This window comes from Aspergillus sclerotioniger, assembly GCF_003184525.1.
Source record: "Aspergillus sclerotioniger CBS 115572 chromosome Unknown BO94scaffold_10, whole genome shotgun sequence".
NCBI lineage: Eukaryota > Fungi > Ascomycota > Eurotiomycetes > Eurotiales > Aspergillaceae > Aspergillus > Aspergillus sclerotioniger.
Window position 1 is genome coordinate 773,554 of NW_020291000.1, and position 27,320 is coordinate 800,873.

Sequence of the window (27,320 nt, forward strand, 5' to 3'; positions counted from 1 at the left end):
GGGAATACTGCCAGCATTCTTCCATCTCTCCAACCATGTTATGTCTGAAATGCAGTAGTTGCGATCAGTTCCTGGGTAGACGATTATAAAACGAAGCTTGTGTCAATGAGAAAGGAATGGTTGAATGTACAGACTACCACATATATAACAGGGTTTATATATCTCATATGCCTGCGGCCTTTGCATTGGAGTTGTAGAAGGAACAAAGCCAGCAATGCAACGTCCTTAGCTCTTTATCTTACAATTCATAGTCATGCTACTTCTGCATGCGTGGATTATTGCCTCATTCTCTTAGGTAGAAGATGGCAGCCTATCCCTGACGGGCATAATGCTCTCTGTTCTGTCTTGCAGTATGGTTCCCGTATTTGTTGTGCTCCGTAAAGCAGCATAAGAAGTATTGATGGCCAATGCAGCTTGAGTATGACTCGAGCTCAACATCATGTATACCCGATGTGTCACAGATAACTGCAGGTTGTCTGTCATAAGAGTACTACCGTCGATCTATCCAACGCCCTCACCGCCCCGATAGATGCCCGGATTCTGCCGCAGAAAAATGCGAATGTCCGGCAGCCAACTTCTCCTCATCCAGACTGGCAATCTCAGAAAGCCACTTTTCTTTCAATTGAGAATCCCTACACCAGATCAGCTCGGACGTCACTGAACCGGCTCCAACCGCAATTTAAAAATGGCCTCTGCAGCGCCATCCGTCCCCCCTTCCCTCACTCTTCCCCCCTCGCAGTTCGCCCGACTCCAACCTCACGCCTATCTCCTCGCCCACCTCTCACCTCCCGCATCGAGCAACCAGCCTTCCATCCGAGCAAATGGCCGCGCCCCCTCGCAATTCCGCGTCACCTCCGCCAACACCGGCTCCCTGACTCACACAAATGGCAGCGCAGTCGTAAGAGTGGGCGATACGACCGCTGTATGCGGCGTCCGAGCGGAAATCCTCCCCACAGACGACATCGCCTCGTGGAGCGTGTCGCATTCATCATCGTCTACAAACAAGCGTCGGAAGCTTACCAACCCCACCCAAAAGCCTACTCAGGACGACAACGAAGAGGAGGATCCTGAAGACGAATCGCACATCCAACAACTTAACCTTCTCGTGCCGAACCTTTCGCTGAGCACCGGCTGCGCACCGGGGTTTATTCCCGGCGCACCCCCGTCGGCATTAGCGCAGTCCCTGTCTCACCAGATCCTGAACCTGTTGCATAGCACGAAACTGGTTCGCGCGGAGGATCTACGGATTTGGTACCAGCCGCCTAATCTGGGGCAAGAGGACCTGGAACGGCACAATGAATCCGAGCAGATGGATGTGGATACGGAACGCGGGGAGGAGGTCGGCAAGGACAAGGAGATCAAGGCATTCTGGGTGCTTTACATTGATATCATGATTATCTCGTTGGCCGGAAATCCATTTGATGCTGCTTGGGCTGCGGTGTTGGCTGCACTGCGTGACACGAAGCTGCCGAGGGCGTGGTGGGATGTTGATAATGAGATGGTTGTATGCTCAGATGCGGTTTCCGAGTCTCGAAGGCTGTCTTTGCGCGGTCTGCCTGTTGCCAGCTCGTTCTCTGTGTTTGAGGCTGATGCGGCGGCTGGGTGGAGGGCGGTTATTGTCCCGGACGCTGAGGAGGAGAAGAAAATCGAGGAAAGTGCCAGGAAGGGTATCCAGCGGAGGTGGATTCTGGCTGATCCTGATGGATATGAGGAAGGACTGACACAGGAACGGGTCTGCATTGTGGTTGATAAGGAGCAAGGTGGGAAGGGTAAGACAGTTATCGTGAAGATGGAGAAGAATGGAGGGTGGGCAGTGGATGGAAAAGAGTTGAAGGCGCTGGTTGACGTCTCCGCGCAAAGATGGGAGGAAGTGAAACACATTCTTGAACAGTGTTGATCAATATTCTATCTGGAAAGTGGCTAATGCTACATGCAATGATACCATGTCCGTCGTTACATCATCTTCCATCCTTAGATACCGAAAGCGAATAACTGTAAATCTATATGGGATATGGTGTCTCAAGATCGTCAAAGTATAAGGTCAGGTTAGGCGTGCAGAATACCTATCACTTTATGTCTATGAGAGGGGTTGTTGGAACGGTTCATTCATGGAACATCGGATGCCAAGACTGGATCCCGACCTTCCGCCGCGCCAGAGGAAAGCTCAACTTCCACCCTTCACGACAATTCTTGACAAGCTCCCATAATCAACTCGATACCCGTCTCTTAGACTTCATAATGGCGACTGATGTGGCTTTTGACACGAGCATGGTATGGATATCCAAAACTACTGCGTCAGCCTGATCCACTAACCTGCCCAGGGCTCGTTCACGGTAGAGCTCTACAATGCGCATGCGCCAAAGGTCAGTACAGAACTACTCGGCTCACCCAATTCTCACTTTCATGCCTCGTGCTGACAGTTGGACCATCTAGACATGTAAGAACTTCGCGACGCTTGCGCAACGAGGCTATTACAACAATGTCATCTTCCACCGCATTATTCCCAACTTCATGGTACAAACCGGCGACCCTACCGGCACTGGCCGAGGAGGAAGCTCGATCTACGGAGAGAAATTCGAGGATGAGATCAATCCGGGTCTCAAACATACCGGTGCTGGGATCTTGAGCATGGCGAACAGCGGACCCAACACCAACGGCAGCCAGTTCTTCGTTACACTTGCTCCGACACCATGGCTGGACGGGAAGCACACCATTTTCGGTCGCGTCAAGAGCGGCATGAGAGTGATACAACGCATGGGGCTCGTGAAGACCAACTCCGAAGACCGGCCAATGGACGAGGTTAAGATCCTTCGTGCCAGAATTGTGGAGGGAGATGAGTGATGGACTTTGGACCACACGGTTATGGGCAGATCAGCCCCAAGGGCTACATTTCAGCATCCCAGCAACACCAGACTTCACCTACACGAGACGAGGTAGAGGCATGGGGCAGGCAAGCAGACATTGGTATCGGGAAGCCTGGCGCACTGCACTCTTCGAAGCATCGCAGAGCATGAGCAGACACGCATTCCTTACGTAGCAGCGAGGCTAGATCCGGGAAAAGCTATAATAGTCTTGGACTGATGTCTGCAACGCCAGAATACGGCCCCAAATAGACGAGCAGACTACAGATTAGAGATGTGGAATGTATCACTGCAAAACGAACCGCTTCCATCAGATGTAACCATCCAGAGCAGCAGATACAGAGTGAAATGTCTATCTACCACTCCCATAACAACAAGACCAGTGAAGGCTTGTGCAAGACGACAAACCGCTATATGACAGCAGTATGCCTGTGCAGAGCACCAGGAGTGGTATGAAGAAGAAAAGAGCTGTTGTTGTGGGCGAAATCCTCCTTAAGCGGCTCCCGTTATGTGAGCCTAGCTGCTTTAGGCCTAGTCTATTTCTTGTCGCCTCAGGCAACAATACTCAAGATCGATATAGATGCAGGTATGACTCTTCACTATAGGTTTATTCGAAGCCAGCAGTAGGTTCGGAGCTCCTCAGATGTGCCAGACTACCGGGTCTGGCGATATTAATTCTGATTTTGAGTAAGAAAGACCACATTTTTCCGTATAAGGTCACCTATGGCGATACCAGCAACTATCTGGGCTTCTTCAACGCTCAAGGCTATAGTTTGGCTCTAAATAACTGATTAAACATCGCTACGGTACCCTTAGGAGCTTTGGATGCCATGATTAATGTTCATGCTAACCTGCAATGTTTGCCTAATCACTCCGAAGCCTCCATGAGCCAGGTAGAGGGTAGTCACGTGATGCCCCAGTGCGGGTCCCGTATTTCTTCGCGTGTCCGTCGCTTTCTTTTTCGTCTCTGAAATTCTTTTCGTCCCTGAGCCGGATGATCTTGGTCGCACACCCATGGGCCTGGAAGTCTTGCTACAAACGTGTCTATCAGCTTGTGACCCAACGTGATGATCGCTGGGCTTGCTCATCAAACCTCGAGAAAGCGCTAAGCCCCTCCATCTAGTCTTTGTTTGCAGTTCAGTCGTCATCACAATGGAATCGCTGGCGGATACCCCATGGGATGTGACAATCTCTGGCACTGGATTGGCCCAGTCACTGCTGGCTCTGTGAGCTGTCCTCCAGTTAATGCTGTATTTGCTTACAGCTAACGTCCCTTGCCAGGGCCCTTTCCAGGTCAGGTAAGAACGTGCTCCATGTTGACAGGAATCCATACTACGGTGGTCCTGAGGCTGCCTTCAGCCTTCAGGAGGCCGAAGAGTGGGCTGCTAAAGTGAACGAGGGTAGGAGCTCCCTAGTCTAGGCGACCCCAAGGCACCTGCTGACTCGTGGGTGAGCTAGGGACCGGGGAGCTCCCCTTCGAAAACGCTAGTATATGTTCGGAAAGTTCAGCGGACCCCACCGGTCAGCTTTCAGCTTCTCGATCATATACGCTCTCCTTGTCGCCGCAGCTGATCTACGCCCGATCCCAGTTACTACCCACTCTGGTGTCGTCGAAGGTCTACCGGCAGTTGGAGTTTCAAGCGGTTGGAAGCTGGTGGTTATACAAACCTGAGGCAGATGATGGTAGTCGTCTCTACCGTGTCCCTGGCAGTCGTGAGGATGTTTTTGCGGACGACGTGATCAGTATGAAGTCGAAGCGAACTCTGATGAAGTTCCTTCGTCACCTAGGTCAGGCTCAGCAGAGTGGAGATCTGTCTGATGAACCGACATCGTCCTTGGAAGAGGAAGGCCTTGCGGCACCTTTTCCTGAGTATCTAGCCACGAAGTTTCAGGTTCCCGCCGAGCTCCATGGCCCACTGCTCTCACTTTGCCTGTCACAGGCATCTCCCCAACAGACATCTGCACAGTACGCCGTCCCGCGTATCAAGAGACATTTGTCGTCGATTGGTGTGTTTGGCGCCGGATTCGGGGCTCTCTCGGTGAAATGGGGCGGTGGTTCTGAGATTTCTCAGGTCGGATGTCGTGCCCTTGCCGTAGGTGGTGGTGTGTATGTCTTGAACACCGGGGTCAAGTCGCTCGATCATCCCACCGAGCAAGAACCCAGTGACGATGGACGTATACAAGTCCAATTGACCAATGATGAACTGGTTAAAACCCGGTTCGTGGTTGGTTCTGATTGGGATCTTCCCGCGGAAGCTCGCCCTTCTCCTGAGTGTGACAAAGTGGCCCGTTCGATCTCTGTCGTTTCATCTTCGCTTGCAAGTCTCTTCCCCGTTACAGCAGAGGGCGGACCAGTCCCTGTTGGAGCGATAGTGGTATTCCCGGGAAGCTCTCTTGGTTGCCCAGATGATTCGCCTCCGGTGTACACTATAGTCCACTCCAGCGAGACTGGCGAGTGTCCAACTGGACAATGTGAGTTATGACTTTTTCTTCGCCATCCCTTCCCTTCGCTCATATGATGATTTTTTTCAAAAACTTATCTACATTGCCTGATACATCGTTGATCGAAAACTTTTACAATCTGATCATGAGCCTTACAATCTTTCTTTTTTACAAATTGCATTGTCTTATGACACATTGCTAATTATTAGCCAGCCGTCATATATAGTAATGTCAGCATCCCTGGACCCGAGGGGCAGTCGATGATTGAGTCTGCTGTGCAAAAGCTCTTTCAGTCAGCTGCCGATCCGAACGTGAAGGTTCTTTGGTCCCTCCGCTATACGCAGCTGGGCCGAGACGGCTCACACGTCGCCGGAATAACCCGTCCATCGAAGAACGTCATATGCCTCCCACCTGCTAGCCTTGACCTTGCATTTGACGACTCCCTGATTGACATGGTCAAGAATGCCTGGGAGCTGGTTATGGGGGATGAGGCTGCGGACCACGAGTTCATGAGATTCGAGGATCGAGAGGGCGCTTATGATGAGGAATGATGCGTGGTTGTAGAGCAACCCGCATGTAAATATCCTGTAGCCACGATTTAGATAGACATGCTCGATGATAATGTATTACGACGGCGTCTGCCTCATCCTTCTTATATTTCGTTTTGACTTTAGCAAACCGTTTCAAGTTTTCGTTTTGTTTCCCAGCAGATGGTCATGCACCCGTCTTGCTGCACAGTCCCTATGTGTAACATCCCATATTCGCATCCATACATGCTTTGTTTACACAAACACACCGTGTTTCACTTCCCTGTGCGACCAGCCCTTCATAAGTCTCCGAGCTCAGTGTAACACGGGTTGATTAGCACATTGAAGGAGCTGTAGCTTGCATTTCTTCCTTCCCGCGTCTCGTGTCTCAATGCCACCAGCTGTAGCTCATGCATGTGGCTTGGCATCATGTTACACTTTTCCAGATGTATTCCATATCAGGATATAATTGACTGTCAATTTGAGAACCTTCTACTCCGTATCTATTGACACTCGGCTAAAAGGATAGGACATGCGATGAAAAGTATCCCACATCATTTCGGATGGTTCTAGGAAGTACTTAGACCATCCTGTCTGCCCTCGAATTATTCCCCGCAGGAACTAGTCTGCGCTGATCTGACGAGAGGGCCAGTAAGATTGCCCGGAAGCGAGAGACTTCAGCCTCTGGGGGTCATCCACTACCGGCACTCTGATCTTACGAGCCACCCAATGAAACAAAAGTATGCCCAACATGCGTATCCAATCTATGCTCTCAACAACATCTGAGCAGACCCAATGTGGAGATACCTAGGACATGCTGGTCTATAGGTAGAATGCTCAACCTCAGTCTGGTCAGAGGGGAATCAAACCCCCAGTAAGTATTTAACCCGCAACATCTCCCTTTTAGCATCAGTATTTACTTCTCCCAGGCTCTTCGACTTCTATAACACTTCTATCTTTCATTCTATCTCTCACCCTCGCGATGGCCTCCAACAAACCCGTCTTCGTCCTCGTACCCGGCGCATCCCAGAATCCAGCTCACTATGCCTATCTCCTTCATCTTCTCCAGTCCGCAGGCTACGGGGCTTTCAGCGCTCTGCTTCCTAGTATAGGGGCCCAAGAACCAGTGACCGCAGCAGACGATGCCGAGTACGTCCGCTCACGGATGCTACTCCCCATGCTGGACGTCGGCCAGCGCAATATCATCCTCATCAGTCACTCCTACAGCGGCATGCCTGCTAGCGCAGCAGCTTGCGGCCTGGGAAAGGCTGATCGCGCTGCCCAGAGCAAGACCACTGCCGTACTGGGCCAGATCTTCATCGCAACTATCCTCCCCCACGGAGGTGATGGCCTGAGCGTGATAGATAACTTTGGTGGACACCTACCGCCGCACATGTATGCCGACGTATGTATTCCCTTCGCTTTCTTCTCACTCCAGTCATTAACAATATCCGTACAGGAAAAGGCGAACGTGCTACGTTGTGACGACCCTAAGCCTCCTTTATTCTATGATGTGTCTCCCAACCTCGCCGACGCCGCCTGCCAATCCGCCCTCCCTCAGGGACTGACCTCGTTTCAGAGCCCTTGTCCCGAGGCGAGCTGGGATACTGAGGCTTTTCGGGATCGCATCGCTTATATCCATACTGTCAATGATCGGGCGGTTCCCTACGAGGCGCAGGCGGCGATGGTGCAGGCCACTGGACAGAAGTGGATCACGAGGGAGATCCAAACCGGACATAGTGCGCAGTTGTCGGCTACGGAGGAATTGAGTAAGATAATTCTAGAATTCGCCAAGCAGTTGGAGGAGATGTGACGGGCATAATCTCTATTCAATGAAATAGCCATAGAATATGCAATTGCTTTGTACTTGAGATGTATTCACATTTTCCCGCAGATACTGGTGGACATTCAGCGTCAGCACGGTGGGTAAGACCCTCCATAATGCCAAATGAACTGGATCGGGTGAACTAAATAGCTCATGGCCTATTCCTATACTCATTAAGACCCAGCATTATACCTAACAGATAGAGCAGTAATATATATTTCTACCATCTACTCTGTACTACCTTGTACAACAATTCAGTCTTATCTGTATAGTATTTTATACATTCCACTTCAGGATAGACACAGACTCCCATCCACATAAGTATCTAACTACCACTTCACTAGATAACCCCAATAGATGCATGAACATACACGAGCGCAAACTCCCCACATTGAAACACACCACTTCCACGATTTCGCCAAGAAACATATCTAGCAATCGCAATATAGAATCAGGAGAACATACAAAGAAAACTCTTCTACAGGATACCCAAACCCCCAATAATCACACATCAACAAAGAAAAACCAACAACCAAATCCCGAAGAATTAATCTACAAGCAAATCTAGCACACACTACAATCCCCTTCATCTGAAGTCTAACTGGCCGATAACCCAAATTAACCTATTCCTTTAAGATTAAATTCCGAATCCTTTCAAATCCCCCGATAAGCAAATCATAAACGGACATCATCTGATCCAGATCCAATGCCTGCCTGTAGATCCTTAATCAACATCTCACAACAAACCCATCATGATCACAAGCGATTCAAAAGCTTAAAACAAGGAATTAATAGATGATACTGAGACATGATAATTAACCTCAGTCAGACCGACAGAAAATCAAACAGTAGATAGGTAGTTTTTTTTTAATTGTTTGAGATATGTTACCCACAATTCATTTCACCCGTTGATAGACCCGAAACGCTCTATCGGGGACTAAGATCCTATAGTGCACGGGTATCTGTGCTCACTTTAATATCGCTTAATTTCCACGCCCTACCTACCTATTAGATTTAGGGAGATTGTCCGAACCTGCCTTGATTTTGATGGGTTCAGGGGATTAGGTAGTATTTATGCAGTATGATTGTGTATGGTATGAAACGGGGTGTGTATTGCAAAATTGTGGGTGGTGTCGGGCGTTGTATTACTACTTGGATGTTGGGTTATGGGGTAGTGTTACGTGGACGGGGTTGTTCTCACTATATAATACTTAGAGAATGCGGTAATTTATGTCTATTATGATGGCATATGGCATCATGTATGCTGTTGACTGGCTGTGATTAATTCGTGAGGAGAGGTTGGTCTCGACTGGTTTTGAACTTCAAAAAGGCCAATGTCTTCCAAGCTTTTGGATTTGATTAGGTTGGCGATAGTGGCCGATTGCATGTTCCTGGCCAACTGGCCTATCAGGCTCGAAGGTTTCTGTTAGTAGTTAGGTCACTGGTGAACTACACTATTGCCAAGCGAATGGGTGCTATACGGTAGTGTCGTCAGACTAGACTCTAATCATGCTCAATAAAGAGGTTTTTTTTCAATTCAAAAATTCCCTCCCGTTCATGGGGAGCTTGAAAAGAGTACGGACTGGGAAGGTATAGCGTAGGGAGTCGAGGAACAAGGAACCACGCCCACTGCCGCTCCGTATCTAGTACATAGTATCTCTCCTCGGGAACCGGCCTCGGAAAAGGGCACCTTGGACCCTGAACAGGACCCTCCTTTGATGTCATTGTTCCTCTGGCATCGACTCCATCCAGTCCACTGAGTCCAGTTGCGGTAAAAGCAAGCAGACGGCCGACCTGATCGGGCGCACATCTTTCCCTAAAGAGCACGGAGGCCATCTTGGTGCCTTGGCATCTCGGCTCTGGGCATGGATACTCGATGAAGATCAGGGGGCTTTCATTGCAGGTTAGACCGCCCTCTTCATGCGTTGCGATCCGGTCTGGTTCACGACCAGCTGGCGAATGAATTGCACTGACCCGGGTTGGTCTCCAGGAAACACCTGGATGAAAGCTGGACTCCACGCAGCCGGGACAGATGTATCATGCATCTCATGCAAGAAGGTTGACAGAGTGTCAGGGTCCATCGAATCGTGTGAGTGTGACAGCTGCCAAGGCTGGCGTTCAAGCTTAATTGCCCGGCAATGTCTTTTAGCGAAGTGTCCAAGTCACTGCGAAACGACGAGCATGTCGATCCCTCCTGCTCCCGTGTGGGTGGACTTGACTGACGGAAAGACCGTTGGAATGGTGTAAGTGTTTACATAGTACATCTTCACGATGGCGCAGACGATTAAAGGGGAATTCCTGGCATTGGCCCGAACGATGTCGCAAACATGATTCTATGCGCCCACTTGCAGTCTGACCCCTCCGCGGCCGCAGAATGACAATCCATCAATGACAGGCTGCCCAGCTGCGGAGGAAAGTATCAGGGACGGCGTACGCGCGTCCGGACGGGCTGCTGAGTCGGAGGTAGATTCTTGGTTTGCAAAATTTCCAGTGAGATTTGGGTGGCTGGACCAGCTGACGAGGGACCACTCCAACCACAGGGCCAACAGGTACAGGCCGAAGTCTGGAGGCAATCTGGTCAGCCCATGTCCACTCATGAGGCTCAACGGCACGGCCACCTTTTTGCCACTTTTCGGCCTCGTGGAGGAGTGGCGGCACTATACAAAGAAAATGGAATCTGGGACCAAGGACTTTTTTTTTTTTTCTTCTTTTTTTTAATCGCTAATTCTAATACGTGGCAACGAAGGGGGCTGAAAAACGAGAACCATAAGATCCGTATCTGAGAGTTTACAACCGACACATGGATTTGGATTTGAGGTAAATGCTGCCGACCCTAGTCAGAGCTAAACATTGTACTGTATAGTGCTGGATGGCGTGCGATGTAGGTATGTACTTTGTCTTTGTTAGACTGTTAGTCTGTTAGTGCTCCTTCCACAAACAAGCTGAATGGCCCACATTTGGTGACCATGACGACCCTAGTTTCACCTGAAGACGACACCAACTGATCGAGTCGAGGCATGCGCTAACACTAGGTATACGGAGGACAGTGTAGTGTAGGTATCTATAGTGTATCTGCAATGGCAGAATAGGAGAGGGTGGAAAGGACACGCGGCCCGTGGGGCAGCCGGCCTCCGCGAGCCCCTAAAGGGTCTTCGCTCACTGGCTGGACCGGCGGGCAACCGCGCAGATCGAAGTTTCCATCCTTTTTGTTGCACCGGCCACTCGGTTGGTTCCCCCAGAGTATTACACGGCTTTGAATGTCTCAGGTGCATGGCATGGATGTGGATGTGGATACATTACGGTCGGCGATGGCGTCGTGGTTGCTCACCGGGCAGCACAGAACCACTGCCATACGGAGTAGTATTCCTCTGGACCAAGGCAGTCAGTCAGTCGGTGATAAGAATAGTAGCGGGAGACCGACCATCTACTGGAACATTCCGAGAATGTCTGGTGGAGGGTGTCCAGCTGGAGCGGATAGCTGTCATCTCATGCTTACCGTTGACGTTGAAATAATGAAAAGCATACGACATCCTGTAACACGGGTGCTTGGTTTGAAATAGACAAGAAACGGGGATCAGCTGTTTGGGATTCCAGCACCAAGTATACTACACTGCCAGTCCCCTCGAGGGTCGACGCAAGCCTCGAAGCATATCTGCTTGGAATACGACTCCCAACCCCTCAATGCCCGGGTAGATGGCAGGCTGAAGAGCCGGAGAAAAAAGCCTAAACTGAATCCCGTACGATGTTCTATTTCGGTTGACTCTCACGATTTCCCCGAGGGTTGATCAGTTGACTCTGGCTGGAGGGACTTCTGGACGTACATGTGGTATCGGAAAGATCGAGGCGGAGATACGCACCTACGCATGTACCTCAGACCGCAGACGGGGGAGACTGGGGAAATGCATTGACTCTTGAGATCTGTAAACCATCCAGATTCGATGTATCGGGCATTCTCAGGATCTACTGTCACAGAATGATTTCAAGAGACGTGGGCGGTGGAAGGGCTGGAAGCATCGTGATGGAGGACGACGACTGTCAACGCGTCGGGGAATGCAGAACCGCCGTTCCCGTATCGCAAGTTCGCCAGGGTCCGAAAGGCAAAAGTGAAAATTACCCGCCACCGGCCGAGTGGAGCAGCGAAGATCCATCCATCCATCCTCCATCCATTCATCGACATTCTTCCTTCAAGTCAGGGATCGGCATCAAAGGTGGGTGGGTGGACGGCAGCGGACTATCTACCTGCACACTGTCGAGGAGGCAGGGGAAGAAGAATAATGAATTGACTCTTCACAAAAGAAAATCAGAAAACAAAAAAAAACAAGAGGATGACGAGGAAGAATACAAGCAAAGGCAATAATAGGAAATTCGAGGTAAAAAGGTAACGCAGCAGAGGAACTTGGCACCCGGCGGGAGGCGTCAACAGGCCGAGCATAAGAACACTAAGCATCACAGTGGTGTAAATTCCACTGTGATAATAATAAAATTATAAAATCATAAAATCATGATCGGGTTCCTTCTGTTCCCCCTCCCCCAATCCGGCCACCTTTTCTCTCTTCACTTTCTCTCTCGTTCTCTTTTATTCCCTACCTTCTCCTGCTGTGCAACATCCTACTTCTTCTCTGCTGCGAAGAAGAAGAGCATCAAGCACTGCACCAACCGAACCCCCTTCCGTCGCCCCGTTCGCCTTATACTGGAAACCCAGCGAACCCACCCACTCAGAGACGGGTTGAGCTTAATATTTGCAGATTAAAATTACCCATTGGGAGGAGCTTTGGCCCCAGCCCAACCCGTGGTCCAGGAATCGGCATTCCCTCCTGTCTTCGTCCCTCATCTTGTCTACTTCTCGAACGCTTCTCCCCCTCCTTCTCTCCTCTCCTCTTCTTCCTCTCCCCCTTTCCCTCTACATCCTCACGCCTCGACAATCAGCGACCACCTCATCCTTTCACCTCCCCTCTCTCCTCTTGAGCTCTCCCCTAGGCCCTGGACGCACCGTCCGGTTGCGCTTTCGTTTCTTCCCATCTCGTGGGCCTCAGTTCTCCTCGGGGGATTCCGTTCCTGCGACTTTTTTTGGCCCAGTAATTCCTCGGCGGGCCTCACCACCCCTTTCCGTGACCGTGTCGCAGGTCTCGACGCTGCCAGCCTCTCGTTGACAGTCTATCTGGCAATAGAAAAGATTTTCCTTATCAGGATCATTTTTCTATCTGCCAATTCCACTCTTTATAACACCTTTTCGTCCAGTTTTCGCTTCGTACCTGACGGTCTCCGAGAACGGATCCGGTGACGACAACTTTTTCCGTTGACGTCCTTTTGAAGCGATCACACAAATCTAATAATCTCGTCACCGACCTGACACCTTTTACATGTTCAAGAACAAGAATAACCATAATACTACCGCCAAGATGCCGATGTTTCGTGTCAAAACGGTCTTCCCTCTGATCGCCCTCTTCTCCATTGGGTTCTTCTTCTGGTGCGTCGAACGTTTCGACCAGGCTGCCCTCCTGCGCTTCAAGCACCCGGTCGACCGTGTCGCTGGATCGACCTCTCCTCAGATCCAGCTGCAACCAACGCCTCCCCCGTCTAAAGCATGCGACGTGGATCCTGGCCTCTTGCCCCCTCTGCCTTTCAGCGAATGGCTTCCTCGCAAGAACTACACCCGTGCCTACTTCCGTCCTCACCATGTGAGCCCCAAGACCGAGTTCAACTCGCTGGAGGATATCGAAATCCCGGTTCTTCCCCCTATGACTGTCATGGAGCGTGGTATGATCGTGTCGCCGGAGAACGAGGAAGCGTCACTGCCCTGCCCCCCGATCATCGACGTCAACGTCGCTGCTGACCACGATGTGGACGAGACCGATAAGCTCTTGTTCGGTCTGGCTACCACTGCTGATCGTCTGGACCGTCTACTTCCTTCTCTGCTGTACTCTTACGGAAACACCAAGGCTGGTATCATCGTGCTTGTTCCGGAGTCGGACGACGACATCCCGAAGCAGGAGGCTTACTTCCGTAACCGTGGCTTGGACTTGACTTTGATCCAGTCTCCCCTGGACTTCACTGCTCGTTACTTCGGTCTGGTGCAGGCGTTCTCGGAGCACATCAAAACCAAGCGCCCTCAGACCCAGTGGGTCAGCTTCATTGATGATGACACTTTCTTCCTGTCTCTGTCGACCATTGCCGAGGAATTGAAGCTCTTCGACGTGAGCAAGAAGCACTACATTGGTGCTCTGTCTGAGGCCAGCTGGCAGGTTGATACTTTCGGCCACATTGCTTTCGGAGGTGCTGGTGTCTTTGTTTCCAAGCCCCTTCTCGATGTCCTGGATGAATACTATGATGAATGCCAGTCGTGGGGCGAGCAGCCCGGTGACCAGAAGCTCGGCCAATGCATCCAGAGATACGGAGACACTCCCCTTACCCTCTGGCCCTCGTTGTACCAGATGGATATGAAGGGCGAGGTTGACGGTGTCTACGAGTCTGGTCGCAAGATCGAGAGTCTGCACCACTGGAACAGCTGGTATTCCAAGGATGTCGTGAAGATGACCACCGTGGCCGCCGCCGCGGGTCGCCGATCCGTTCTTCGTCGCTGGGTCTTTGACCAGGAGGAGATTGTCAACAACGCTACCGGTCGCTCCATCCGCACTTTCTGGGTCTTCACCAACGGATACTCACTCGTCAAGTACACCTACGATGAGAACACGCCCGACGATGCGATCAACTTCGACCACGCGGAGAAGACCTGGGAGGAAGATCCCCGGGGTTACGAGGCGCGCCTGGGACCCCTCCGCAACCGGGATCAGGAGGGTGTCACCAAGGATCGTTGGCTGTTGCGGGACGCTTACGTGGTTGGTGATAATGTGCACCAGTGGTATGTGCGCGAAGAAGATGAAGGCCACAGCGTTATCGAGATCGTCTGGCTCGGCCCCAAGGGTGGCGGTGGTGCCGGCATCCACGACTATGGTGTCCGGAAACAACATCACTAAGTCCTTGACTATCCACCACATGAGCGACCTCACAACCGATACTGAGGCTGGTCCTTGGGATTCGTGAAGCTTTTCGATTCTTGCACATTCTTCAATCCATTCCTTTATCCTTTCCTTGACAAAGTTCTACGTGATTTTGCTCTATATCTTCCTGTTACACTACAACCCCAACTTCAATGGCGGCAAGGGTACTTAGAAAGTGAAAGTGGTCTGACACTATCGCTTTCGGCACCCGAGTCCTTCGGCCCCTCTGTTTTTGATTGATCATTTGCCCGGCGTTGTATTGGCGCAGTCAAAGATCGGCACTGGTGGTTTTCAGCGAAGAGCATACCTGGCTACGGCCTCGGGGATTTTGCCCGGGGCATCTCGCTCACGATCTGACATTTTCCTATCCTTCCTTTCTTCCAGTTGCTGGCTTCGCGTGGAGGCTGCTTCTTGCATCATCTTGTAAAAATAGAATTTGCCGGCCGAGCCGCGGTCGATTGCTTGCTTTTGGAGATTAGCGCATTTGTCGTTATGGCAGAATATCACGAGTTAAGTCTTAGATTTGGGGCCTCCTAGGTAGCATTAGACACGCACGGGGACAACATGACTAGATCAACTAAAAATGCATTCGTAATAGGGCGGTAACCTGATTGCGTGATTTGGTTTGATGCATGTTTCACATAGAGTCGAATTGATTCATCGAGCCCGATTCACTAGATAGTAGATACACGGCAAGCATGGCATGTCTGAGACCGGCTGATTCCCTACCTACCAAGTAACTACCTACCTAATCTTGAAACAATCCAATAGTAAAAAAAACAGATATACACATGGTATTTATATTCAAACCCGGTCTTTGTTTCGGGATGTCTCTCTCACCCGGCTTATTATTCTCGCCCGCAATCCGGGTCTTTTTTTTGATTGCTTATCCACCGAGGTGGTTGCGGGGACAGTATGGATGATTGGTTGACTGACTGAGACAGATGATCGTGATGATTGGGGGGTGGGGGGAGTTGGGGGAGGAGGGTCGGATGGTAGTAGTAGCGAGAAACGAGATGCGTTCTTGAGTTGTGTGGAGTGGATTGGACTGGAGGGATGGTCAGGGTCGTTATGGTGGTGGTGATGGTGGTGTGTAGATAGATTGTTTCTCTGAATGACATGTATGTATTCAGTGGTGATGAAGAGAGGAGGGTGAGGATTGGACTGGCTGAGTGTAAACGGATAAATGTCGATATGATACTAGTAGTGGTAGTTAGTAATGGGTGGTATATGCACCACACCAGCTTATTTTGATGGAGGGTGGTGGTGTTGTGTGTAACATATATCTCCCTACTACTCCGTATATAGGAAGGTAAGTAGTGTGTATGTGGGTATGTCCGCTATAGAGTCAATAGTAGATCCTGCAGGGCTGAGAATTACATAGTTACATGTAGACCGCCTCAAAGCTTTGACTAGGTTTAATGAACAGGCCTATCATCGCCCGTAGGGAAGGGGGGGTTCATGTGTGATGAGACGAGTGATGATGAGGTGAAGAAAGTTAGGTTTCTGGGCGCGTGAAGCTGCAGGTGGTAAGGAACCGGTTTCTTTTCTTTTCTTTTCCTTTCTTTTCTTTTCTTTTCTTTTTTTCCTTTTTGGATGCTCACGCTGGTGGTGCAGGCTTGGTTGGGTTTGCTGATCGGGGGTTGTTCGATTCCAGGATGTTGGGACGATGGTCCTGACTAATTAATATCATGCAGGCACTTGGTTAGGTATTTCGCGAGGGAAAGGGATCCCTGCGGCTGGGTTTAGAATGACGATGGATTAGGTAGTTTCTGGATTGGTTCATGGGCCGTAAGGTTATCTGGAAGTGGGTTAAGGTTCTAGGCAGATGATACCGTAGGATGTATGGTCAGTGCTGCGTGTAGCGAGGGTTTGGTCGAGGCTTTGCTGGGGAGTAAATGAGGGTGGCCTTGCCAGACTCATCTACGGAGTACTTTTACTATCAAGGGGGGAAGAGAGAGAGGTCTGCTCAGTCCGCACGAGGGAAGAGCCTCGTGGGGAGGTAAGAGGGGTTTGATTGATTGATATACATTGATGCAGATGGTGCAGTTATAATCACTATCAGGCGGGTCTCTATTGGTTTTGAGGGAAATAATTGGGCTTGTCCTTGCTGATGGGTTCCTGCTGGCTCACCTGCTTACTATATATAGTTATCGTATCCAGGGTTGGGGTTTGCGTGATGGAGGGAGACCGTCTCCGGGCCTTGCAATGAGAGAGTGGTAGTAAGTACCGAAACCCTATCGTGTGGGCGTCAAACTCAGTGTAAACCGGTTAGATACTTAGGTTGCAAGGCCCTTCGTCGGATCCGAGTTTGCATGAATGCATCCGTCCGTAGGTATGTATGTCTGTATAGTCTAGGATGACCGATCAATCAATCGATCAATCAATAGTACGGAGAATGGACAAGTACACAGGACGGCTAGATACTAGGGGGCTGCGTGTCTGAAAATACTGTACCACTGCCCTGCCTACTACTAAGTACACCACTAGGTGGTACCTACTCACTACCAACGACGCCCGGCGGTTTGGTTTGGTTTGGGGGCCAAGTGCCCGGGTTACTACTGCAGTACGGCGTAGATACACTACCTATACTTACTTCCCTAGTAGTAATCCACGGGCAGACACACGGGAGATCGAGATGGAATGCTGGCCGCCACAGCCATGCCCCGATGTGATCAGAGATAATCGATCGACGGGCCCTGGCGAATCGGTGCAGTGGTTCTCGATCAAGGACATTGTGTGTGATTCCGACAGCGTGAATCATGGGCCATGGGCCATGGCTCGGGGGAGAGAAGGTGGACTGTGGAGGGTCAACTAAGCTTTCCCCAATTGCTCGATTCAGCGTCGCCGTGGTTCACGCTCGAGGAAAGTGACCCTGAGGGAGGGGGTCGTTTCCGTAATATTACGCGGTATGGGTGGGGAATGTGAGTTGGCCGCCGTATCGAATCTCCAATGCCTCACTGCGGCTAGGCCAATAGTGGCTCGGGCCAAGACCGAGTCCTTCCCCACCGTCGGGTCTGGACAAAGCCTGTATTGTGACCGAAAGATTGGGGGGGACCGGTGGTTTGAGGGGGAAGAGGGAGGGGAGAGGGGGATGAGATGGTGATGGGGGTTGAGGAAAGAAACCGATGGGTGTTTGTTCGTCGTGCCCGGAGAGGAAGGTCTCCAGGATGCCGGCATCACGAAGGAAACGGGGAGAGGAGAGGAGAGAAGAGGAGAGGAGAGGACGTAGGTACTTAGAGGGCGCGGCAACAGAGGGCATGCCGAGGGGAGGGCTTCGAGGAGGCGCGCGGGCAAATACCACGGGGGGACGGGGAGTACGGTACGGTACGGTCAGAGACACGTGACAGACCGCCTGCCTGGTCTGCAGCGGCACTTTGCCTTCTTCGAACGAAGTCGTCGTCGCCGTTTCTCTTTCCTTCTCGTCCTGAACCCAAACCCTGCGAAGCAAACGCGTTACTCGATTTGGTCATTCTTCCTCCCCCTCAAAAGCATCATTCCTCTTTGGGCATTCGTCTTCACGCTCCCCAGAATCTTCCCTTTCCTCACTTCTAGTATCTTTGTCTATCGCTTCTTTCCCTCCCCCTCCTTTCCATCTGCCCTTGTTTCATCATGGCCGACATCACTGCCGTCGGTGAGGAGAACCCTTCTCCTACCCAGGACGACCTGCAGCAGGCCGCCGGTAACGGCGCCGCTGACAACCGCGGCACCAAACGCTCTCGCATGAGCGCCGACGACGACGACGATGACGATGACAAGCCCGGTCGCGAGCGCCGAAAGATTGAGATCAAGTTCATCCAGGATAAGTCGCGTCGCCACATCACCTTCTCCAAGCGGAAGGCGGGTATCATGAAGAAGGTGCGTGCTGTCGCGTCTCAGCCTCATTCTCCCTTCGCTTTCGCCTTCAATCCCGTCGCTGCCTTTCACCCTGTCGTGTTGTGTTCCTGTCCTCCTTTTTCATGATCGTGCCCACCATCCCTGCGTGGTTTCACTGCCGCCACGTCGATGCTGACGCCTCAATGCGGTCGCAAAACAGGCCTATGAGCTCTCCGTCCTCACAGGTACCCAAGTGCTCCTCCTGGTCGTGTCCGAGACCGGTCTCGTGTATACCTTCACCACACCGAAGCTCCAACCGCTGGTGACTAAGGCGGAGGGCAAGAACCTCATCCAGGTGAGTGTGATGCTCTGGTCCTGCGTTTCGGGAGTCGGCCAACCCGTCTGACTCAATCTTTCTCCATCCCAGGCTTGCCTTAATGCTCCGGATCCTACTACCAACGAGAATGGCGTCGATGCGCCCGAGGTGCCGGCGGAGACGCCCGAGGATGTGAGCCACAGCAATGTTAATCCCCAACAGTCGAATATCCCCCGTCCCGCCGGTATGCACCCCGGCTACATGACCAATGAGCAACAACAGCAAATGGCATACTACCAGAACCTCCAGCAGCAGCAACAGCAGGCTGGAGGGCAGTATCCCGGCATGCCCGTGGGCAACCGGATGCCGCCCCAGCACCAGCCCACTGCATAAGCGGTGGTTATGTGTCTTGATGCCGCGTTTCCAAGAACCTGAGGGGCCCAGACAGTTGTTCGCATCCTAGTCAACTTCAGCGCGTGCAGCTCTCCTCTACGGCCTTCCTTTGATACCCAACGAACTGTTACCACACATAATTGATACTTTAAAAAACGGTCTGCATCGTATACCACCGCGCCACTCAGAACGAAGAACAGAAAGATGGTCTTATTGTAATCTGTGTATAGCCCGATCCGGTTAGGTTCCAGTTTACAGGCACCTGAGTCGTTGCTCTCGGTGTTCGCAAGATCCCTCCTGCTATTTGTCCTGTTTCACGGAAGATTCTCACCAGAAAAGCCAAAAAACAGCCAATCGAAAAAGGGGGGAAAAAGAATAAAAAAGGAAAAAACGAAGGCCGGGCTGGACGACTGAATCATGACGGATGCAAGACACTCTGATCTGGGTTCCTAGGCTATTAATTGCTTTTCTCTCCCGTTCCTCATCTCCTAATCCTTTTCCTAGACGACGGTGGAAGTGGCGGTGTTTCTGGTGCTTTTACCTTCCTCTTTTTTTCTTCTTGCTCGATTCTTACTGGCGAAGTGGTTATCTGTTTGTCCTTTCATAAATTGTCCTTTTTGTCATGCGTTGACTAATTGATCTCCTTGATTTGCCCATGTGATTTTCACCCCTTGCTCCAGGTTCGTTCCCCTCTCTTGCCCTCGGACCCGTTGTCCACCCCTTCGACAATGATTCTGGCTTGCGGGCAAATTGACATGGCAGCTCCGGAAGCAGAAGGGGGGCGGGTACGAACGGAACGCCAATGGGGTCATTTGATTGAGTAACTGATATGATATTGGATTGATAACCTTCATCGGGTAAGAAGTATGTCATGTATGGTATGGAGAAAATCGGAACTATTACTCGTCCCTCTGCTACCCCATTCCGCCATTCCAAAATACCGGTATTGTACATACAGTAGATCAGTGATTGCCCATCACCCAGTGAGGAGTGAACTCATCATCTACACATCTACCCAGGTAATCGTCCAGAGAAACCAAAGATTGACTCCCATCTATGGCCAAGATTCCAATCTATTGACCCAAAATCTTCTGAAGGAAGGACAGGAAATGAAGTCGAGGCGGAATGAAAGTGCGTGCCAGCTCGAGTATCCAGAGCTCGTGACCCAAAACAGTCCTGTCTATCTGTCCCGTGACATGACGATCCAATCCTATAGGTGCAGAAATATGCAGGCAGGGCCATGACGAAAGAAGGAAAGAAAGAAAGTGAACATGAGAAAAAGAGAGTACGATAGGCTTGTATCTTCTGGCCTGTTGACGACTCCAAGTCCAGGTTGTGGGAAGGATATCAGAATGGAAAAAGGGGAAACCAGTGGGTGTGGGTGTATACCGTCAAGTAGATGGGTCGATGTATGTGTGTATAGATAAATAGGTAGTATGAAGTTATTGTACATTGGTTGAAAGGAAAGGGGTTATCCATGGTGTGGTTGCCAGTGTATGGGGTGGGTGGGTCTAGTGGGTATGGCTGGGCCGGGGTATGGGTATGGTGGCGCAGGAATAGATGCTTTCATTCTGTGTGTCCGTTGGGACTGGCTTCGAGGTCGGAAACTGGGTTGGATGAGCTTGTGCGTCTTCCTTGGCTGCCGGTCCATTGGGCAAGGTATCGGAGACTGCTTCGCCAGGCTCCGCGGAGGGTGCTCCTCGGACCTGCGAGGAGATTTGAATACCCGCCGGAGGGATCTGGGTCGGTGAAGGATTCGCGACGACGATTCCCTGAGACTAGAGCATCGGTGCGATCTTCCTGGGTGCCGTATCCAGTTGTATTCGATCGTTTGGGAAGGAGACTGCGATTTTCAGGAGCAGGGGCCGATGTTCTCCGTTGTTTACGACGCTCGGGGGGTACAGCGTAGGGTGCTCTTCGCGGATTCCAGGTGCTTTGATTGACTGGGATGGTGCTGGAGCGACGCGGTCCACGCAGGAGCTTGTCCCTTAAGGTGGTACCACCGCTCCTGTTTCTTGGTTGGATTGAGAGCGGGTCTCCAAATGTACGAGTACGTCGTGGGGAATGCAAGGTAGTTGCAGCATAATCGTAATCCGAGTCATCGAGCTCAGCCCAGATAGAAGCTGAATCTAGATCCGTGGTGGAGTCGGATTGCAGGAGAGGCAGACTGGGTGCTCTTTTATGAGGGCTCCTTCGAGGAGGAGCACTGCGCAACAGAGGCTCACGCTCCGGATCTTCCTGGCCCTCAAATCTTAGATCAATCGGAGAGGTCGGATGTTCCTCGACAACTGCCATTCCAGGGCCCAGCCCGGTTTGGGAGGGCCCGCCGACAGTCACAGCCGCATGGCTGTCGACAACCTCTAGCCGCCAAGACAGGCAGAGGACTCCAGCCAGTAGGACAATCGTTCCCAATGATATCAGCCCAGCATGGAAACCTGCCAGCTGGGACATCTGTTGGAAGTATATTAAGCCATCTATGATGGCTATAATATTGTAGATGCAGAAGACGAAGGGGTATAGGACACTGGTGCTGCACAGCTTTAAGCCTCGGTGTAGATAGAAAAGCTGGGAGAGAGCAAGCGCGATCATTGCGAGAAGGATGACCCAGGACTGCCATCGGTTGAATTGATTGACGCGATCCACGACCGTGCGAACGAGGAGCTCCACAGCTGATTTGGCGAGAAGGAGAGAATGGGCCGACAAAATTCCACTGATCATGCCATATGATAGACCCCGAATAAGTCGAATACGTCCATGGGATAATTGCAAATGCGGCTTATATGGACCGCGTGAGCTGGTATATTTCGAGCGGGACGGTGAGACCAGGAACTTGAGCAGCCTGGACCCGAGATAGATGACCAGCACCAGTACGGCCGTCCCTGCCATCCAAAGAACAAAATTTCGACGCTGGAGCAGTTCTAAAAGTTGATCGAGGCTGTGCGCTGGCTCCCCCACGGCGCCGAAGACTGCTATCAATAACGCGCCGACGCAGACCAAGACAGTACCGACGAGAGAGTATCTGGTGAAGGCTTCACCCAGGATCAAAGTTGCGAATATGGTGTTAAAAACGAGGCCGGACTATTCGAGAGGATATTAGCGATGTCGAGTATATACTACCTAGCTCGGGGGAGACACGGACAGCTTGCAGGGTAGAAAGCACCGGGAGCGGGAGGGTAGTTATCTGGATGGTACTGCCGACGATGTTCGCAACGACGAACATCAGCATGCCCAACTGTATGAAATCAGCAATGTCGGCTCGTTCCGGATGCATTGAACAAGGAGTATCACTAGCGTACCTGCCATCTCCGGCGTTTGTAGGGTGGTCGGCGTAAATCGTAGGGGTGTTTCTCGTCCTCGAGGATATGCGACTTGCGTTGGAGGGTCAGTCCGATAGCTTGGAGACTGGTCGAGATCAACCCGACAATCACCCCAACCTGGAGCGAGGCTTCAGTCAGTACAGTAGCTCGGGGCGAATTAGTTGAGATCACTGAAAGAAGAGGAACCCACCGCGACACTCCCCTGGGGCGATAGGTCACCAAGATTACCCATCTCGGATATCCTCGTGCATTGGTCGCTGGGCTGGGGGACAAAGACCAGACACGCATTAGACAGGATACGGTAGGGCTGGCAGGACCGGCTCCATTGTCCGAGACCGACGTAGAAACGAGGTGAGAGTGAGTAACAGAACCGACGAAAGGGCCGTGGGGGAGAAGAAGCAGAGGGGAGCGGGCGGGAAAGCGACGAGTTCCTGGGCGGCCGCCAAGTGGTAGAGTCGCCGGACTAACACCAAGTAGATCGATCTGCTGATCCGCCAAGTGCAACGTTTCCTGCTGCTGTTGCTGCTGGCTCATTGTTGCCTCTCCTGTATTCCCCCCCCCCACTTCCCCCTCCCTTTCTACCATTCCCTCCGGTTCAGGTGAGTACTAGTGCTACATGCCCTGACTACCTCGAATCATCCCCCGGTCGCGATACGTGACTCTTGTCGGGCGCAGCACAGACGCAGATAGCGCGACTGACGTTGATTGATTGACCGCCCCCAAGAAGGCACCTCCGCATCGGGAAGCTCGAACTGACGTTGTCTCTTCCTAGTCCTCTCCCCGCATCTCCCTTCGCTCTCCCCTCTACAGCTTCGATCTATAGAATTACGCTATCGTCAAGATGTCGCAAAGCCATGCACTTTCCGATGACCAGGTACGTCGTCCTCCCGCTCAGGGATAATGCATGCCCGCTCCCGAGCTCATACCATCTACAACCAGGTTGCGGGCGAGCTCCGCAAGATGACGGCCTTCATCCGGCAGGAAGCGGTGGAGAAGGCCCGTGAAATCCAGCTCAAGGCCGATGAGGAATTCGCCATTGAGAAGTCTAAGCTCGTCCGCCAGGAGACCGCCTCCATTGACACTCAGTACGAGAAGAAGTTCAAGCAGGCCTCCATGTCCCAGCAGATCACTCGCTCTACCCTTGCCAACCGCACTCGGCTCCGTGTCCTCTCTGCGCGCCAGGAACTCCTCGACGATCTGTTCCAGCAGGCTCGTGACCAGATCTCCGGTATCGCAGCCAAGGATGCTGAGAAGTATGAGACCGTGCTGAAGAATTTGGTCCTTGAGGGCCTGTACGCTCTCAACGAAGAGAAGGTGGCTATTAGAGCGAGAAAGCAAGATACCGATACTGTGAAGAAGGCCATCGAGGATGCCGAGAAGGAATTTAAGGAGACTGTCGGCAAGGAGGTGTCCGCGGAGCTGGACGAGGAGGAGCCGTTGCCCGAGGGATCGTGAGTTACACCTATTCTGTTTCCCCTCTATCGTCGCCATCTAACGCTCGAATCTAGTGCTGGTGGTGTGGTCATCATCGGAGGGCAGGGTAAGATCGAGATTAACAACACGTTCGAGGAGCGGCTGCGCCTGCTCGAAATCGACGCCCTGCCCGCCGTCAGGGAGACGCTGTTCGGCAAGAACACCAACCGGAGATTCTATGATTAGGCCATATATGCGCGTCTCTTGCCAAGCGAATCTACAATACCTGAACCTGTTTCGTCGTTGCTGCAGCCATTATATCTATGTACCCCGGTTCTTTTCTAGGAGAGCACCATAGCCTTGTATAAAGTCCTTCAATTCGTTTATCGGGAGTCCATCAGAATTCGAATGGCAACTTCATTCTCTATCATTTTGTTCTAAAAATGGGTAAGGGTTAAAATATATCCTCTTCTGGGTGATTGTAAGGAGGAACTGATATGCAGATATAGGTAAACCCCGAGACTTTTTATAATCATTTAGAATGCGTAGATGAATTCCAGTCCGTCCAACCTTCTCATGACAATTTCCCAACAAGAACCTATAAGATCATATTGATAGTATCCGCACTACTCAGCAGCAAGGTATCAAGAATATAACAAGACTACAAGTGTAAACCAAACAAGGGCTCTGTAGATATAACCACGTCTAAATTCAAGCCAACGCCCCATACCACCCATCCATAGACTCCGACCTTGCAACAATAGAGCCATCTGAGCCCATCTCCTGCAAATGGTGTAAGCCCCAGTGCTTGACGAACTTGGGCCACTCACCAGTTTTAGTAACGGTAGACAAAGGATCCCTAAAGGGGATCGACATCTCAATGCTCATCCTCATGTGCCCGAATAGGTAATTCATCATCGTCCTTCTTCACAGCCGTGAATGAAGCAAAGACATCCTTATTTTCTCTCCGTGGCTCCGGAACCCCAAAAATCGACTTCTTGGGGCGCGGCTTTGACCGGACAGAATATATAACTCGATAGTGAAGAGCTTCTATAGCTTCCTTCGCCAGTGTCCGTTTCAAGTGAGAAGCACCTGAATCCTCAATGGAAGTAAATATGAATTTCAGCCGATCAGCGAGGGCATCAACCGCAGCGTTGAATTTTCGCTCGGCCTCTTTGTCAGGAAACCCTGCCTCACACCGTCCAGCATCAATGGCAATGTTGAGGAGAACGGTAACAGCTCCAAGTCCTCCGTAATCATAATCGTTCTGACCTTTGCTTTTATACCGCTTCAGATCGAACCGCCGTTGATTGAGGATGCTGGTTATTCGCTCTACGTTGAGAACCTTCTCTGGCGGCTCACTGAGCGGCAAAGGACTGCCCGTTAAAAAAGACACGGCGAGGCGACACCGTAACATTGCGAGCCAGTCCGAAGTTGGAAGTATATGTCTAAGGAGACGGCTTTGCAATGTTGCATCTTTGATGGTGTCGAATGCAGAAGTGCTGACATGCAGTGCCTGGTGAGGTTAGTGAGAGATGAAGATGGAAAGAATAGAAAAGAACTGGAACATACCAAATCGTCCGCCGTATCCTCAGGGGCGCTCTCTAGCATGGTGACTATGGTTCTTTCAAGTTCAGAGCAGATCAGGAAATTGCTGGTCAGGGATACATCGAGAGTGAGACGGAACAGAAGATTCAATGCGCGTTCTCGAGTATCGTCTGCAAATCTAGAACGGGTATCAGCACTTATATGCAGGACAAGGCATTCTAATATTTACAGTTCTGCTGCCCCGCAAAGTAAGTCAAAAACTGACAACAGCGCCCCTTCACGTGGGGAGTTAGTTTTCACATTATATGCTGCTTATTTGGGTCAACCATTGACTGGTGTTAGAGATCCACCCATTTACGTACTGGTAACGTGTGCATCAGGGAAAATAGTCTCGAAAACTGCCAATGCGCTTGGAGTGGCTCCTAGCTGCTGGAAGACCCGATCGAGGTCGTCCGGCCTTATGAGGGTCTTGATACGCTCTGCATTTGCATGCTTCGAGACAATCAGCCAAACATGTCAGACATAATATTCGCACATCAAGATAACTAACCTTGAAAGCTCTGCAATAAGCTTGCCTGATGCTGTCCTGCGTCTCCGAAGGTACTGTGTGAGAAAGTAAGTAGTGAAACTATCATTGTGGGGAGTTGAACGAACCAGCTTGGAAGATCCATGAGATCAGGGCATCCGGTAAGAATGACCGCGATAGAGCGAAGTCGACGATGCCTGAATGGAATGCGCGCTCCCGCGAATGTCTCTCTATGAGCGTATCAGTATCTAGGTGATTTGGCGTGGATCTAGAATACTAACCTCGTAGCCCACGCATAAAAGTATTTTCTCCAATGCAATCTCTAGGAAACTCGAGTGCGGGAGGCAACTCGCTTTCGTAAATAAAGAACTGCCAAGATTTCTCCAGGTCAAGGGCCTCGGTTCTCCGGACAGCGTCGAGAAGACGTCGCAGCCCCAGTTCGTCATCTTGGTCACCCAAAGCTGAAGCCAGAACGCCCTCATTCAGCCTTGTGCTTGGCAAAGTTGAGCCATGTACCATAGCATTCTGCTTCTCGTTCTTTCGCATATCCTCTTTCTCAAAGGCAGCTCTCAACTTTGCAATGCCAGCTTCAGTCTCGTTATCATCGACCGCTTGGACAACAAGAGAGTCTAGTGTATTCTTGTATTTAGGGGCCGATGCTGGGAAGCCAAACCGCTTGTCGGATTTGGGGTCCTTCACACTGCGGTCCCGTAAGGACATTCCTGGTTTAGATGATTCATTGCCACGAAATGAGTCAACCGGTTTAGCAATGTTCATTAGAATATCATCCGGAGACTCAATCGAGCTGATCGAATCCGTGTCCTCGCCATCTGAGCTGATTATGACCTCCTTCCCCTTCTTCACAACACGCTGTGAAGAGTTGAAAGTGGTTCCTGGGGACGGATCTTTAGCTGCAGATCCAGTGCTTAGGAAGCTATGAAGAAGATCGACTTTGTCGTCATCATCTTTAATAGACTGAGAGAGTGACAGGTTCAGCTGAGACCCCGGATCATCCAGCGAGGGGTCATTTGAATGGAGGGATGACGGGGCCTCAGCGGGCGGGGACGTCGGAGAGGCTGAAGCGGGGTCATCGCCCCGATCTTTAGGTTGAGGATCTCGGTGGGCTATTGAGAAATCCGGACGCTTGAAGAAACTGGTAATGCTTCGCATGCCGGGCGCTCTGTTGGAGGGGGATATGATATGCTGCAGAGTATGACCCGCATGCTTTGTTCGGTGGATCTCCGCATTTAGCCTCTGCTAGACACGTAGGGCGCGTGGAAACAATGCGCGAAGTCACATGATCCCATGTCAGCACTCAGTCTATTGAGTTACCAGAAT

General features: G+C 51.2%; 11 protein-coding genes across 11 annotated transcripts; 8 read left to right on the forward strand and 3 right to left on the reverse strand.

Moving 5' to 3' along the window:
* The first annotated feature begins 480 nt into the window (after nucleotides 1–480).
* BO94DRAFT_534031 (3' exoribonuclease family protein) lies at nucleotides 481–1,956 on the forward strand. The gene has a single exon (XM_025611447.1). It carries the CDS (start codon nucleotides 686–688, stop codon nucleotides 1,895–1,897), a length of 1,212 nt encoding a protein of 403 aa, XP_025468910.1. The 5' UTR covers nucleotides 481–685; the 3' UTR covers nucleotides 1,898–1,956.
* A 225-nt stretch (nucleotides 1,957–2,181) lies between these two features.
* On the forward strand, nucleotides 2,182–3,296 carry cyp1 (putative peptidyl prolyl cis-trans isomerase (CypC)). The gene is made up of 3 exons (XM_025617140.1): nucleotides 2,182–2,271; nucleotides 2,322–2,363; nucleotides 2,434–3,296. Exons 1-3 carry the CDS (start codon nucleotides 2,239–2,241, stop codon nucleotides 2,839–2,841), a joined length of 483 nt encoding a protein of 160 aa, XP_025468911.1. The 5' UTR covers nucleotides 2,182–2,238; the 3' UTR covers nucleotides 2,842–3,296.
* A 717-nt stretch (nucleotides 3,297–4,013) lies between these two features.
* BO94DRAFT_514439 (putative Rab geranylgeranyl transferase escort protein) lies at nucleotides 4,014–5,959 on the forward strand (the record flags this gene model as incomplete). The annotated part of the gene is made up of 4 exons (XM_025609887.1): nucleotides 4,014–4,087; nucleotides 4,143–4,261; nucleotides 4,320–5,333; nucleotides 5,517–5,959. 4 exons carry the CDS (start codon nucleotides 4,014–4,016, stop codon nucleotides 5,852–5,854), a joined length of 1,545 nt encoding a protein of 514 aa, XP_025468912.1. The 3' UTR covers nucleotides 5,855–5,959.
* A 598-nt stretch (nucleotides 5,960–6,557) lies between these two features.
* BO94DRAFT_534035 (alpha/beta hydrolase) lies at nucleotides 6,558–7,644 on the forward strand (the record flags this gene model as incomplete). Its single annotated transcript, XM_025611448.1, has 2 exons — nucleotides 6,558–7,235; nucleotides 7,290–7,644. The coding sequence occupies exons 1-2, from the start codon at nucleotides 6,813–6,815 to the stop codon at nucleotides 7,641–7,643; spliced, it is 777 nt and encodes a 258-aa protein (XP_025468913.1). The 5' UTR covers nucleotides 6,558–6,812.
* Nucleotides 7,645–10,504: 2,860 nt separating this feature from the next.
* On the reverse strand, nucleotides 10,505–11,209 carry BO94DRAFT_28485 (uncharacterized protein). Its single transcript, XM_025606656.1, has 2 exons — nucleotides 11,152–11,209; nucleotides 10,505–11,023 (listed from the first exon to the last, which is right to left on the reverse strand). Exon 2 carries the CDS (start codon nucleotides 10,925–10,927, stop codon nucleotides 10,637–10,639), a length of 291 nt encoding a protein of 96 aa, XP_025468914.1. The 5' UTR covers nucleotides 10,928–11,023; nucleotides 11,152–11,209; the 3' UTR covers nucleotides 10,505–10,636.
* A 6-nt stretch (nucleotides 11,210–11,215) lies between these two features.
* Nucleotides 11,216–12,156, forward strand: BO94DRAFT_574264 (uncharacterized protein). Its single transcript, XM_025615010.1, has one exon. The coding sequence runs from the start codon at nucleotides 11,629–11,631 to the stop codon at nucleotides 12,010–12,012; it is 384 nt and encodes a 127-aa protein (XP_025468915.1). The 5' UTR covers nucleotides 11,216–11,628; the 3' UTR covers nucleotides 12,013–12,156.
* An 898-nt stretch (nucleotides 12,157–13,054) lies between these two features.
* Nucleotides 13,055–14,629, forward strand: gfsA (glycosyltransferase family 31 protein; the record flags this gene model as incomplete). Its single annotated transcript, XM_025608016.1, has 1 exon — nucleotides 13,055–14,629. The coding sequence occupies one exon, from the start codon at nucleotides 13,055–13,057 to the stop codon at nucleotides 14,627–14,629; it is 1,575 nt and encodes a 524-aa protein (XP_025468916.1).
* Nucleotides 14,630–18,265: 3,636 nt separating this feature from the next.
* Nucleotides 18,266–19,178, forward strand: BO94DRAFT_545271 (MADS-box domain-containing protein; the record flags this gene model as incomplete). Its single annotated transcript, XM_025613226.1, has 3 exons — nucleotides 18,266–18,511; nucleotides 18,690–18,824; nucleotides 18,897–19,178. The coding sequence occupies 3 exons, from the start codon at nucleotides 18,266–18,268 to the stop codon at nucleotides 19,176–19,178; spliced, it is 663 nt and encodes a 220-aa protein (XP_025468917.1).
* A 1,405-nt stretch (nucleotides 19,179–20,583) lies between these two features.
* Nucleotides 20,584–22,902, reverse strand: BO94DRAFT_28561 (DUF803 domain protein). Its single transcript, XM_025606665.1, has 4 exons — nucleotides 22,686–22,902; nucleotides 22,475–22,612; nucleotides 22,318–22,410; nucleotides 20,584–22,256 (listed from the first exon to the last, which is right to left on the reverse strand). Exons 1-4 carry the CDS (start codon nucleotides 22,725–22,727, stop codon nucleotides 20,745–20,747), a joined length of 1,785 nt encoding a protein of 594 aa, XP_025468918.1. The 5' UTR covers nucleotides 22,728–22,902; the 3' UTR covers nucleotides 20,584–20,744.
* Nucleotides 22,903–23,047: 145 nt separating this feature from the next.
* On the forward strand, nucleotides 23,048–24,549 carry BO94DRAFT_534042 (H(+)-transporting V1 sector ATPase subunit E). Its single transcript, XM_025611449.1, has 5 exons — nucleotides 23,048–23,094; nucleotides 23,268–23,369; nucleotides 23,435–23,946; nucleotides 24,004–24,355; nucleotides 24,418–24,549. The coding sequence occupies exons 2-4, from the start codon at nucleotides 23,337–23,339 to the stop codon at nucleotides 24,152–24,154; spliced, it is 696 nt and encodes a 231-aa protein (XP_025468919.1). The 5' UTR covers nucleotides 23,048–23,094; nucleotides 23,268–23,336; the 3' UTR covers nucleotides 24,155–24,355; nucleotides 24,418–24,549.
* Nucleotides 24,550–24,785: 236 nt separating this feature from the next.
* BO94DRAFT_462918 (uncharacterized protein) lies at nucleotides 24,786–27,152 on the reverse strand (the record flags this gene model as incomplete). The annotated part of the gene is made up of 7 exons (XM_025607994.1): nucleotides 24,786–25,424; nucleotides 25,481–25,634; nucleotides 25,686–25,764; nucleotides 25,819–25,948; nucleotides 26,007–26,059; nucleotides 26,111–26,212; nucleotides 26,264–27,152. 7 exons carry the CDS (start codon nucleotides 27,150–27,152, stop codon nucleotides 24,786–24,788), a joined length of 2,046 nt encoding a protein of 681 aa, XP_025468920.1.
* Nucleotides 27,153–27,320: the final 168 nt, after the last annotated feature.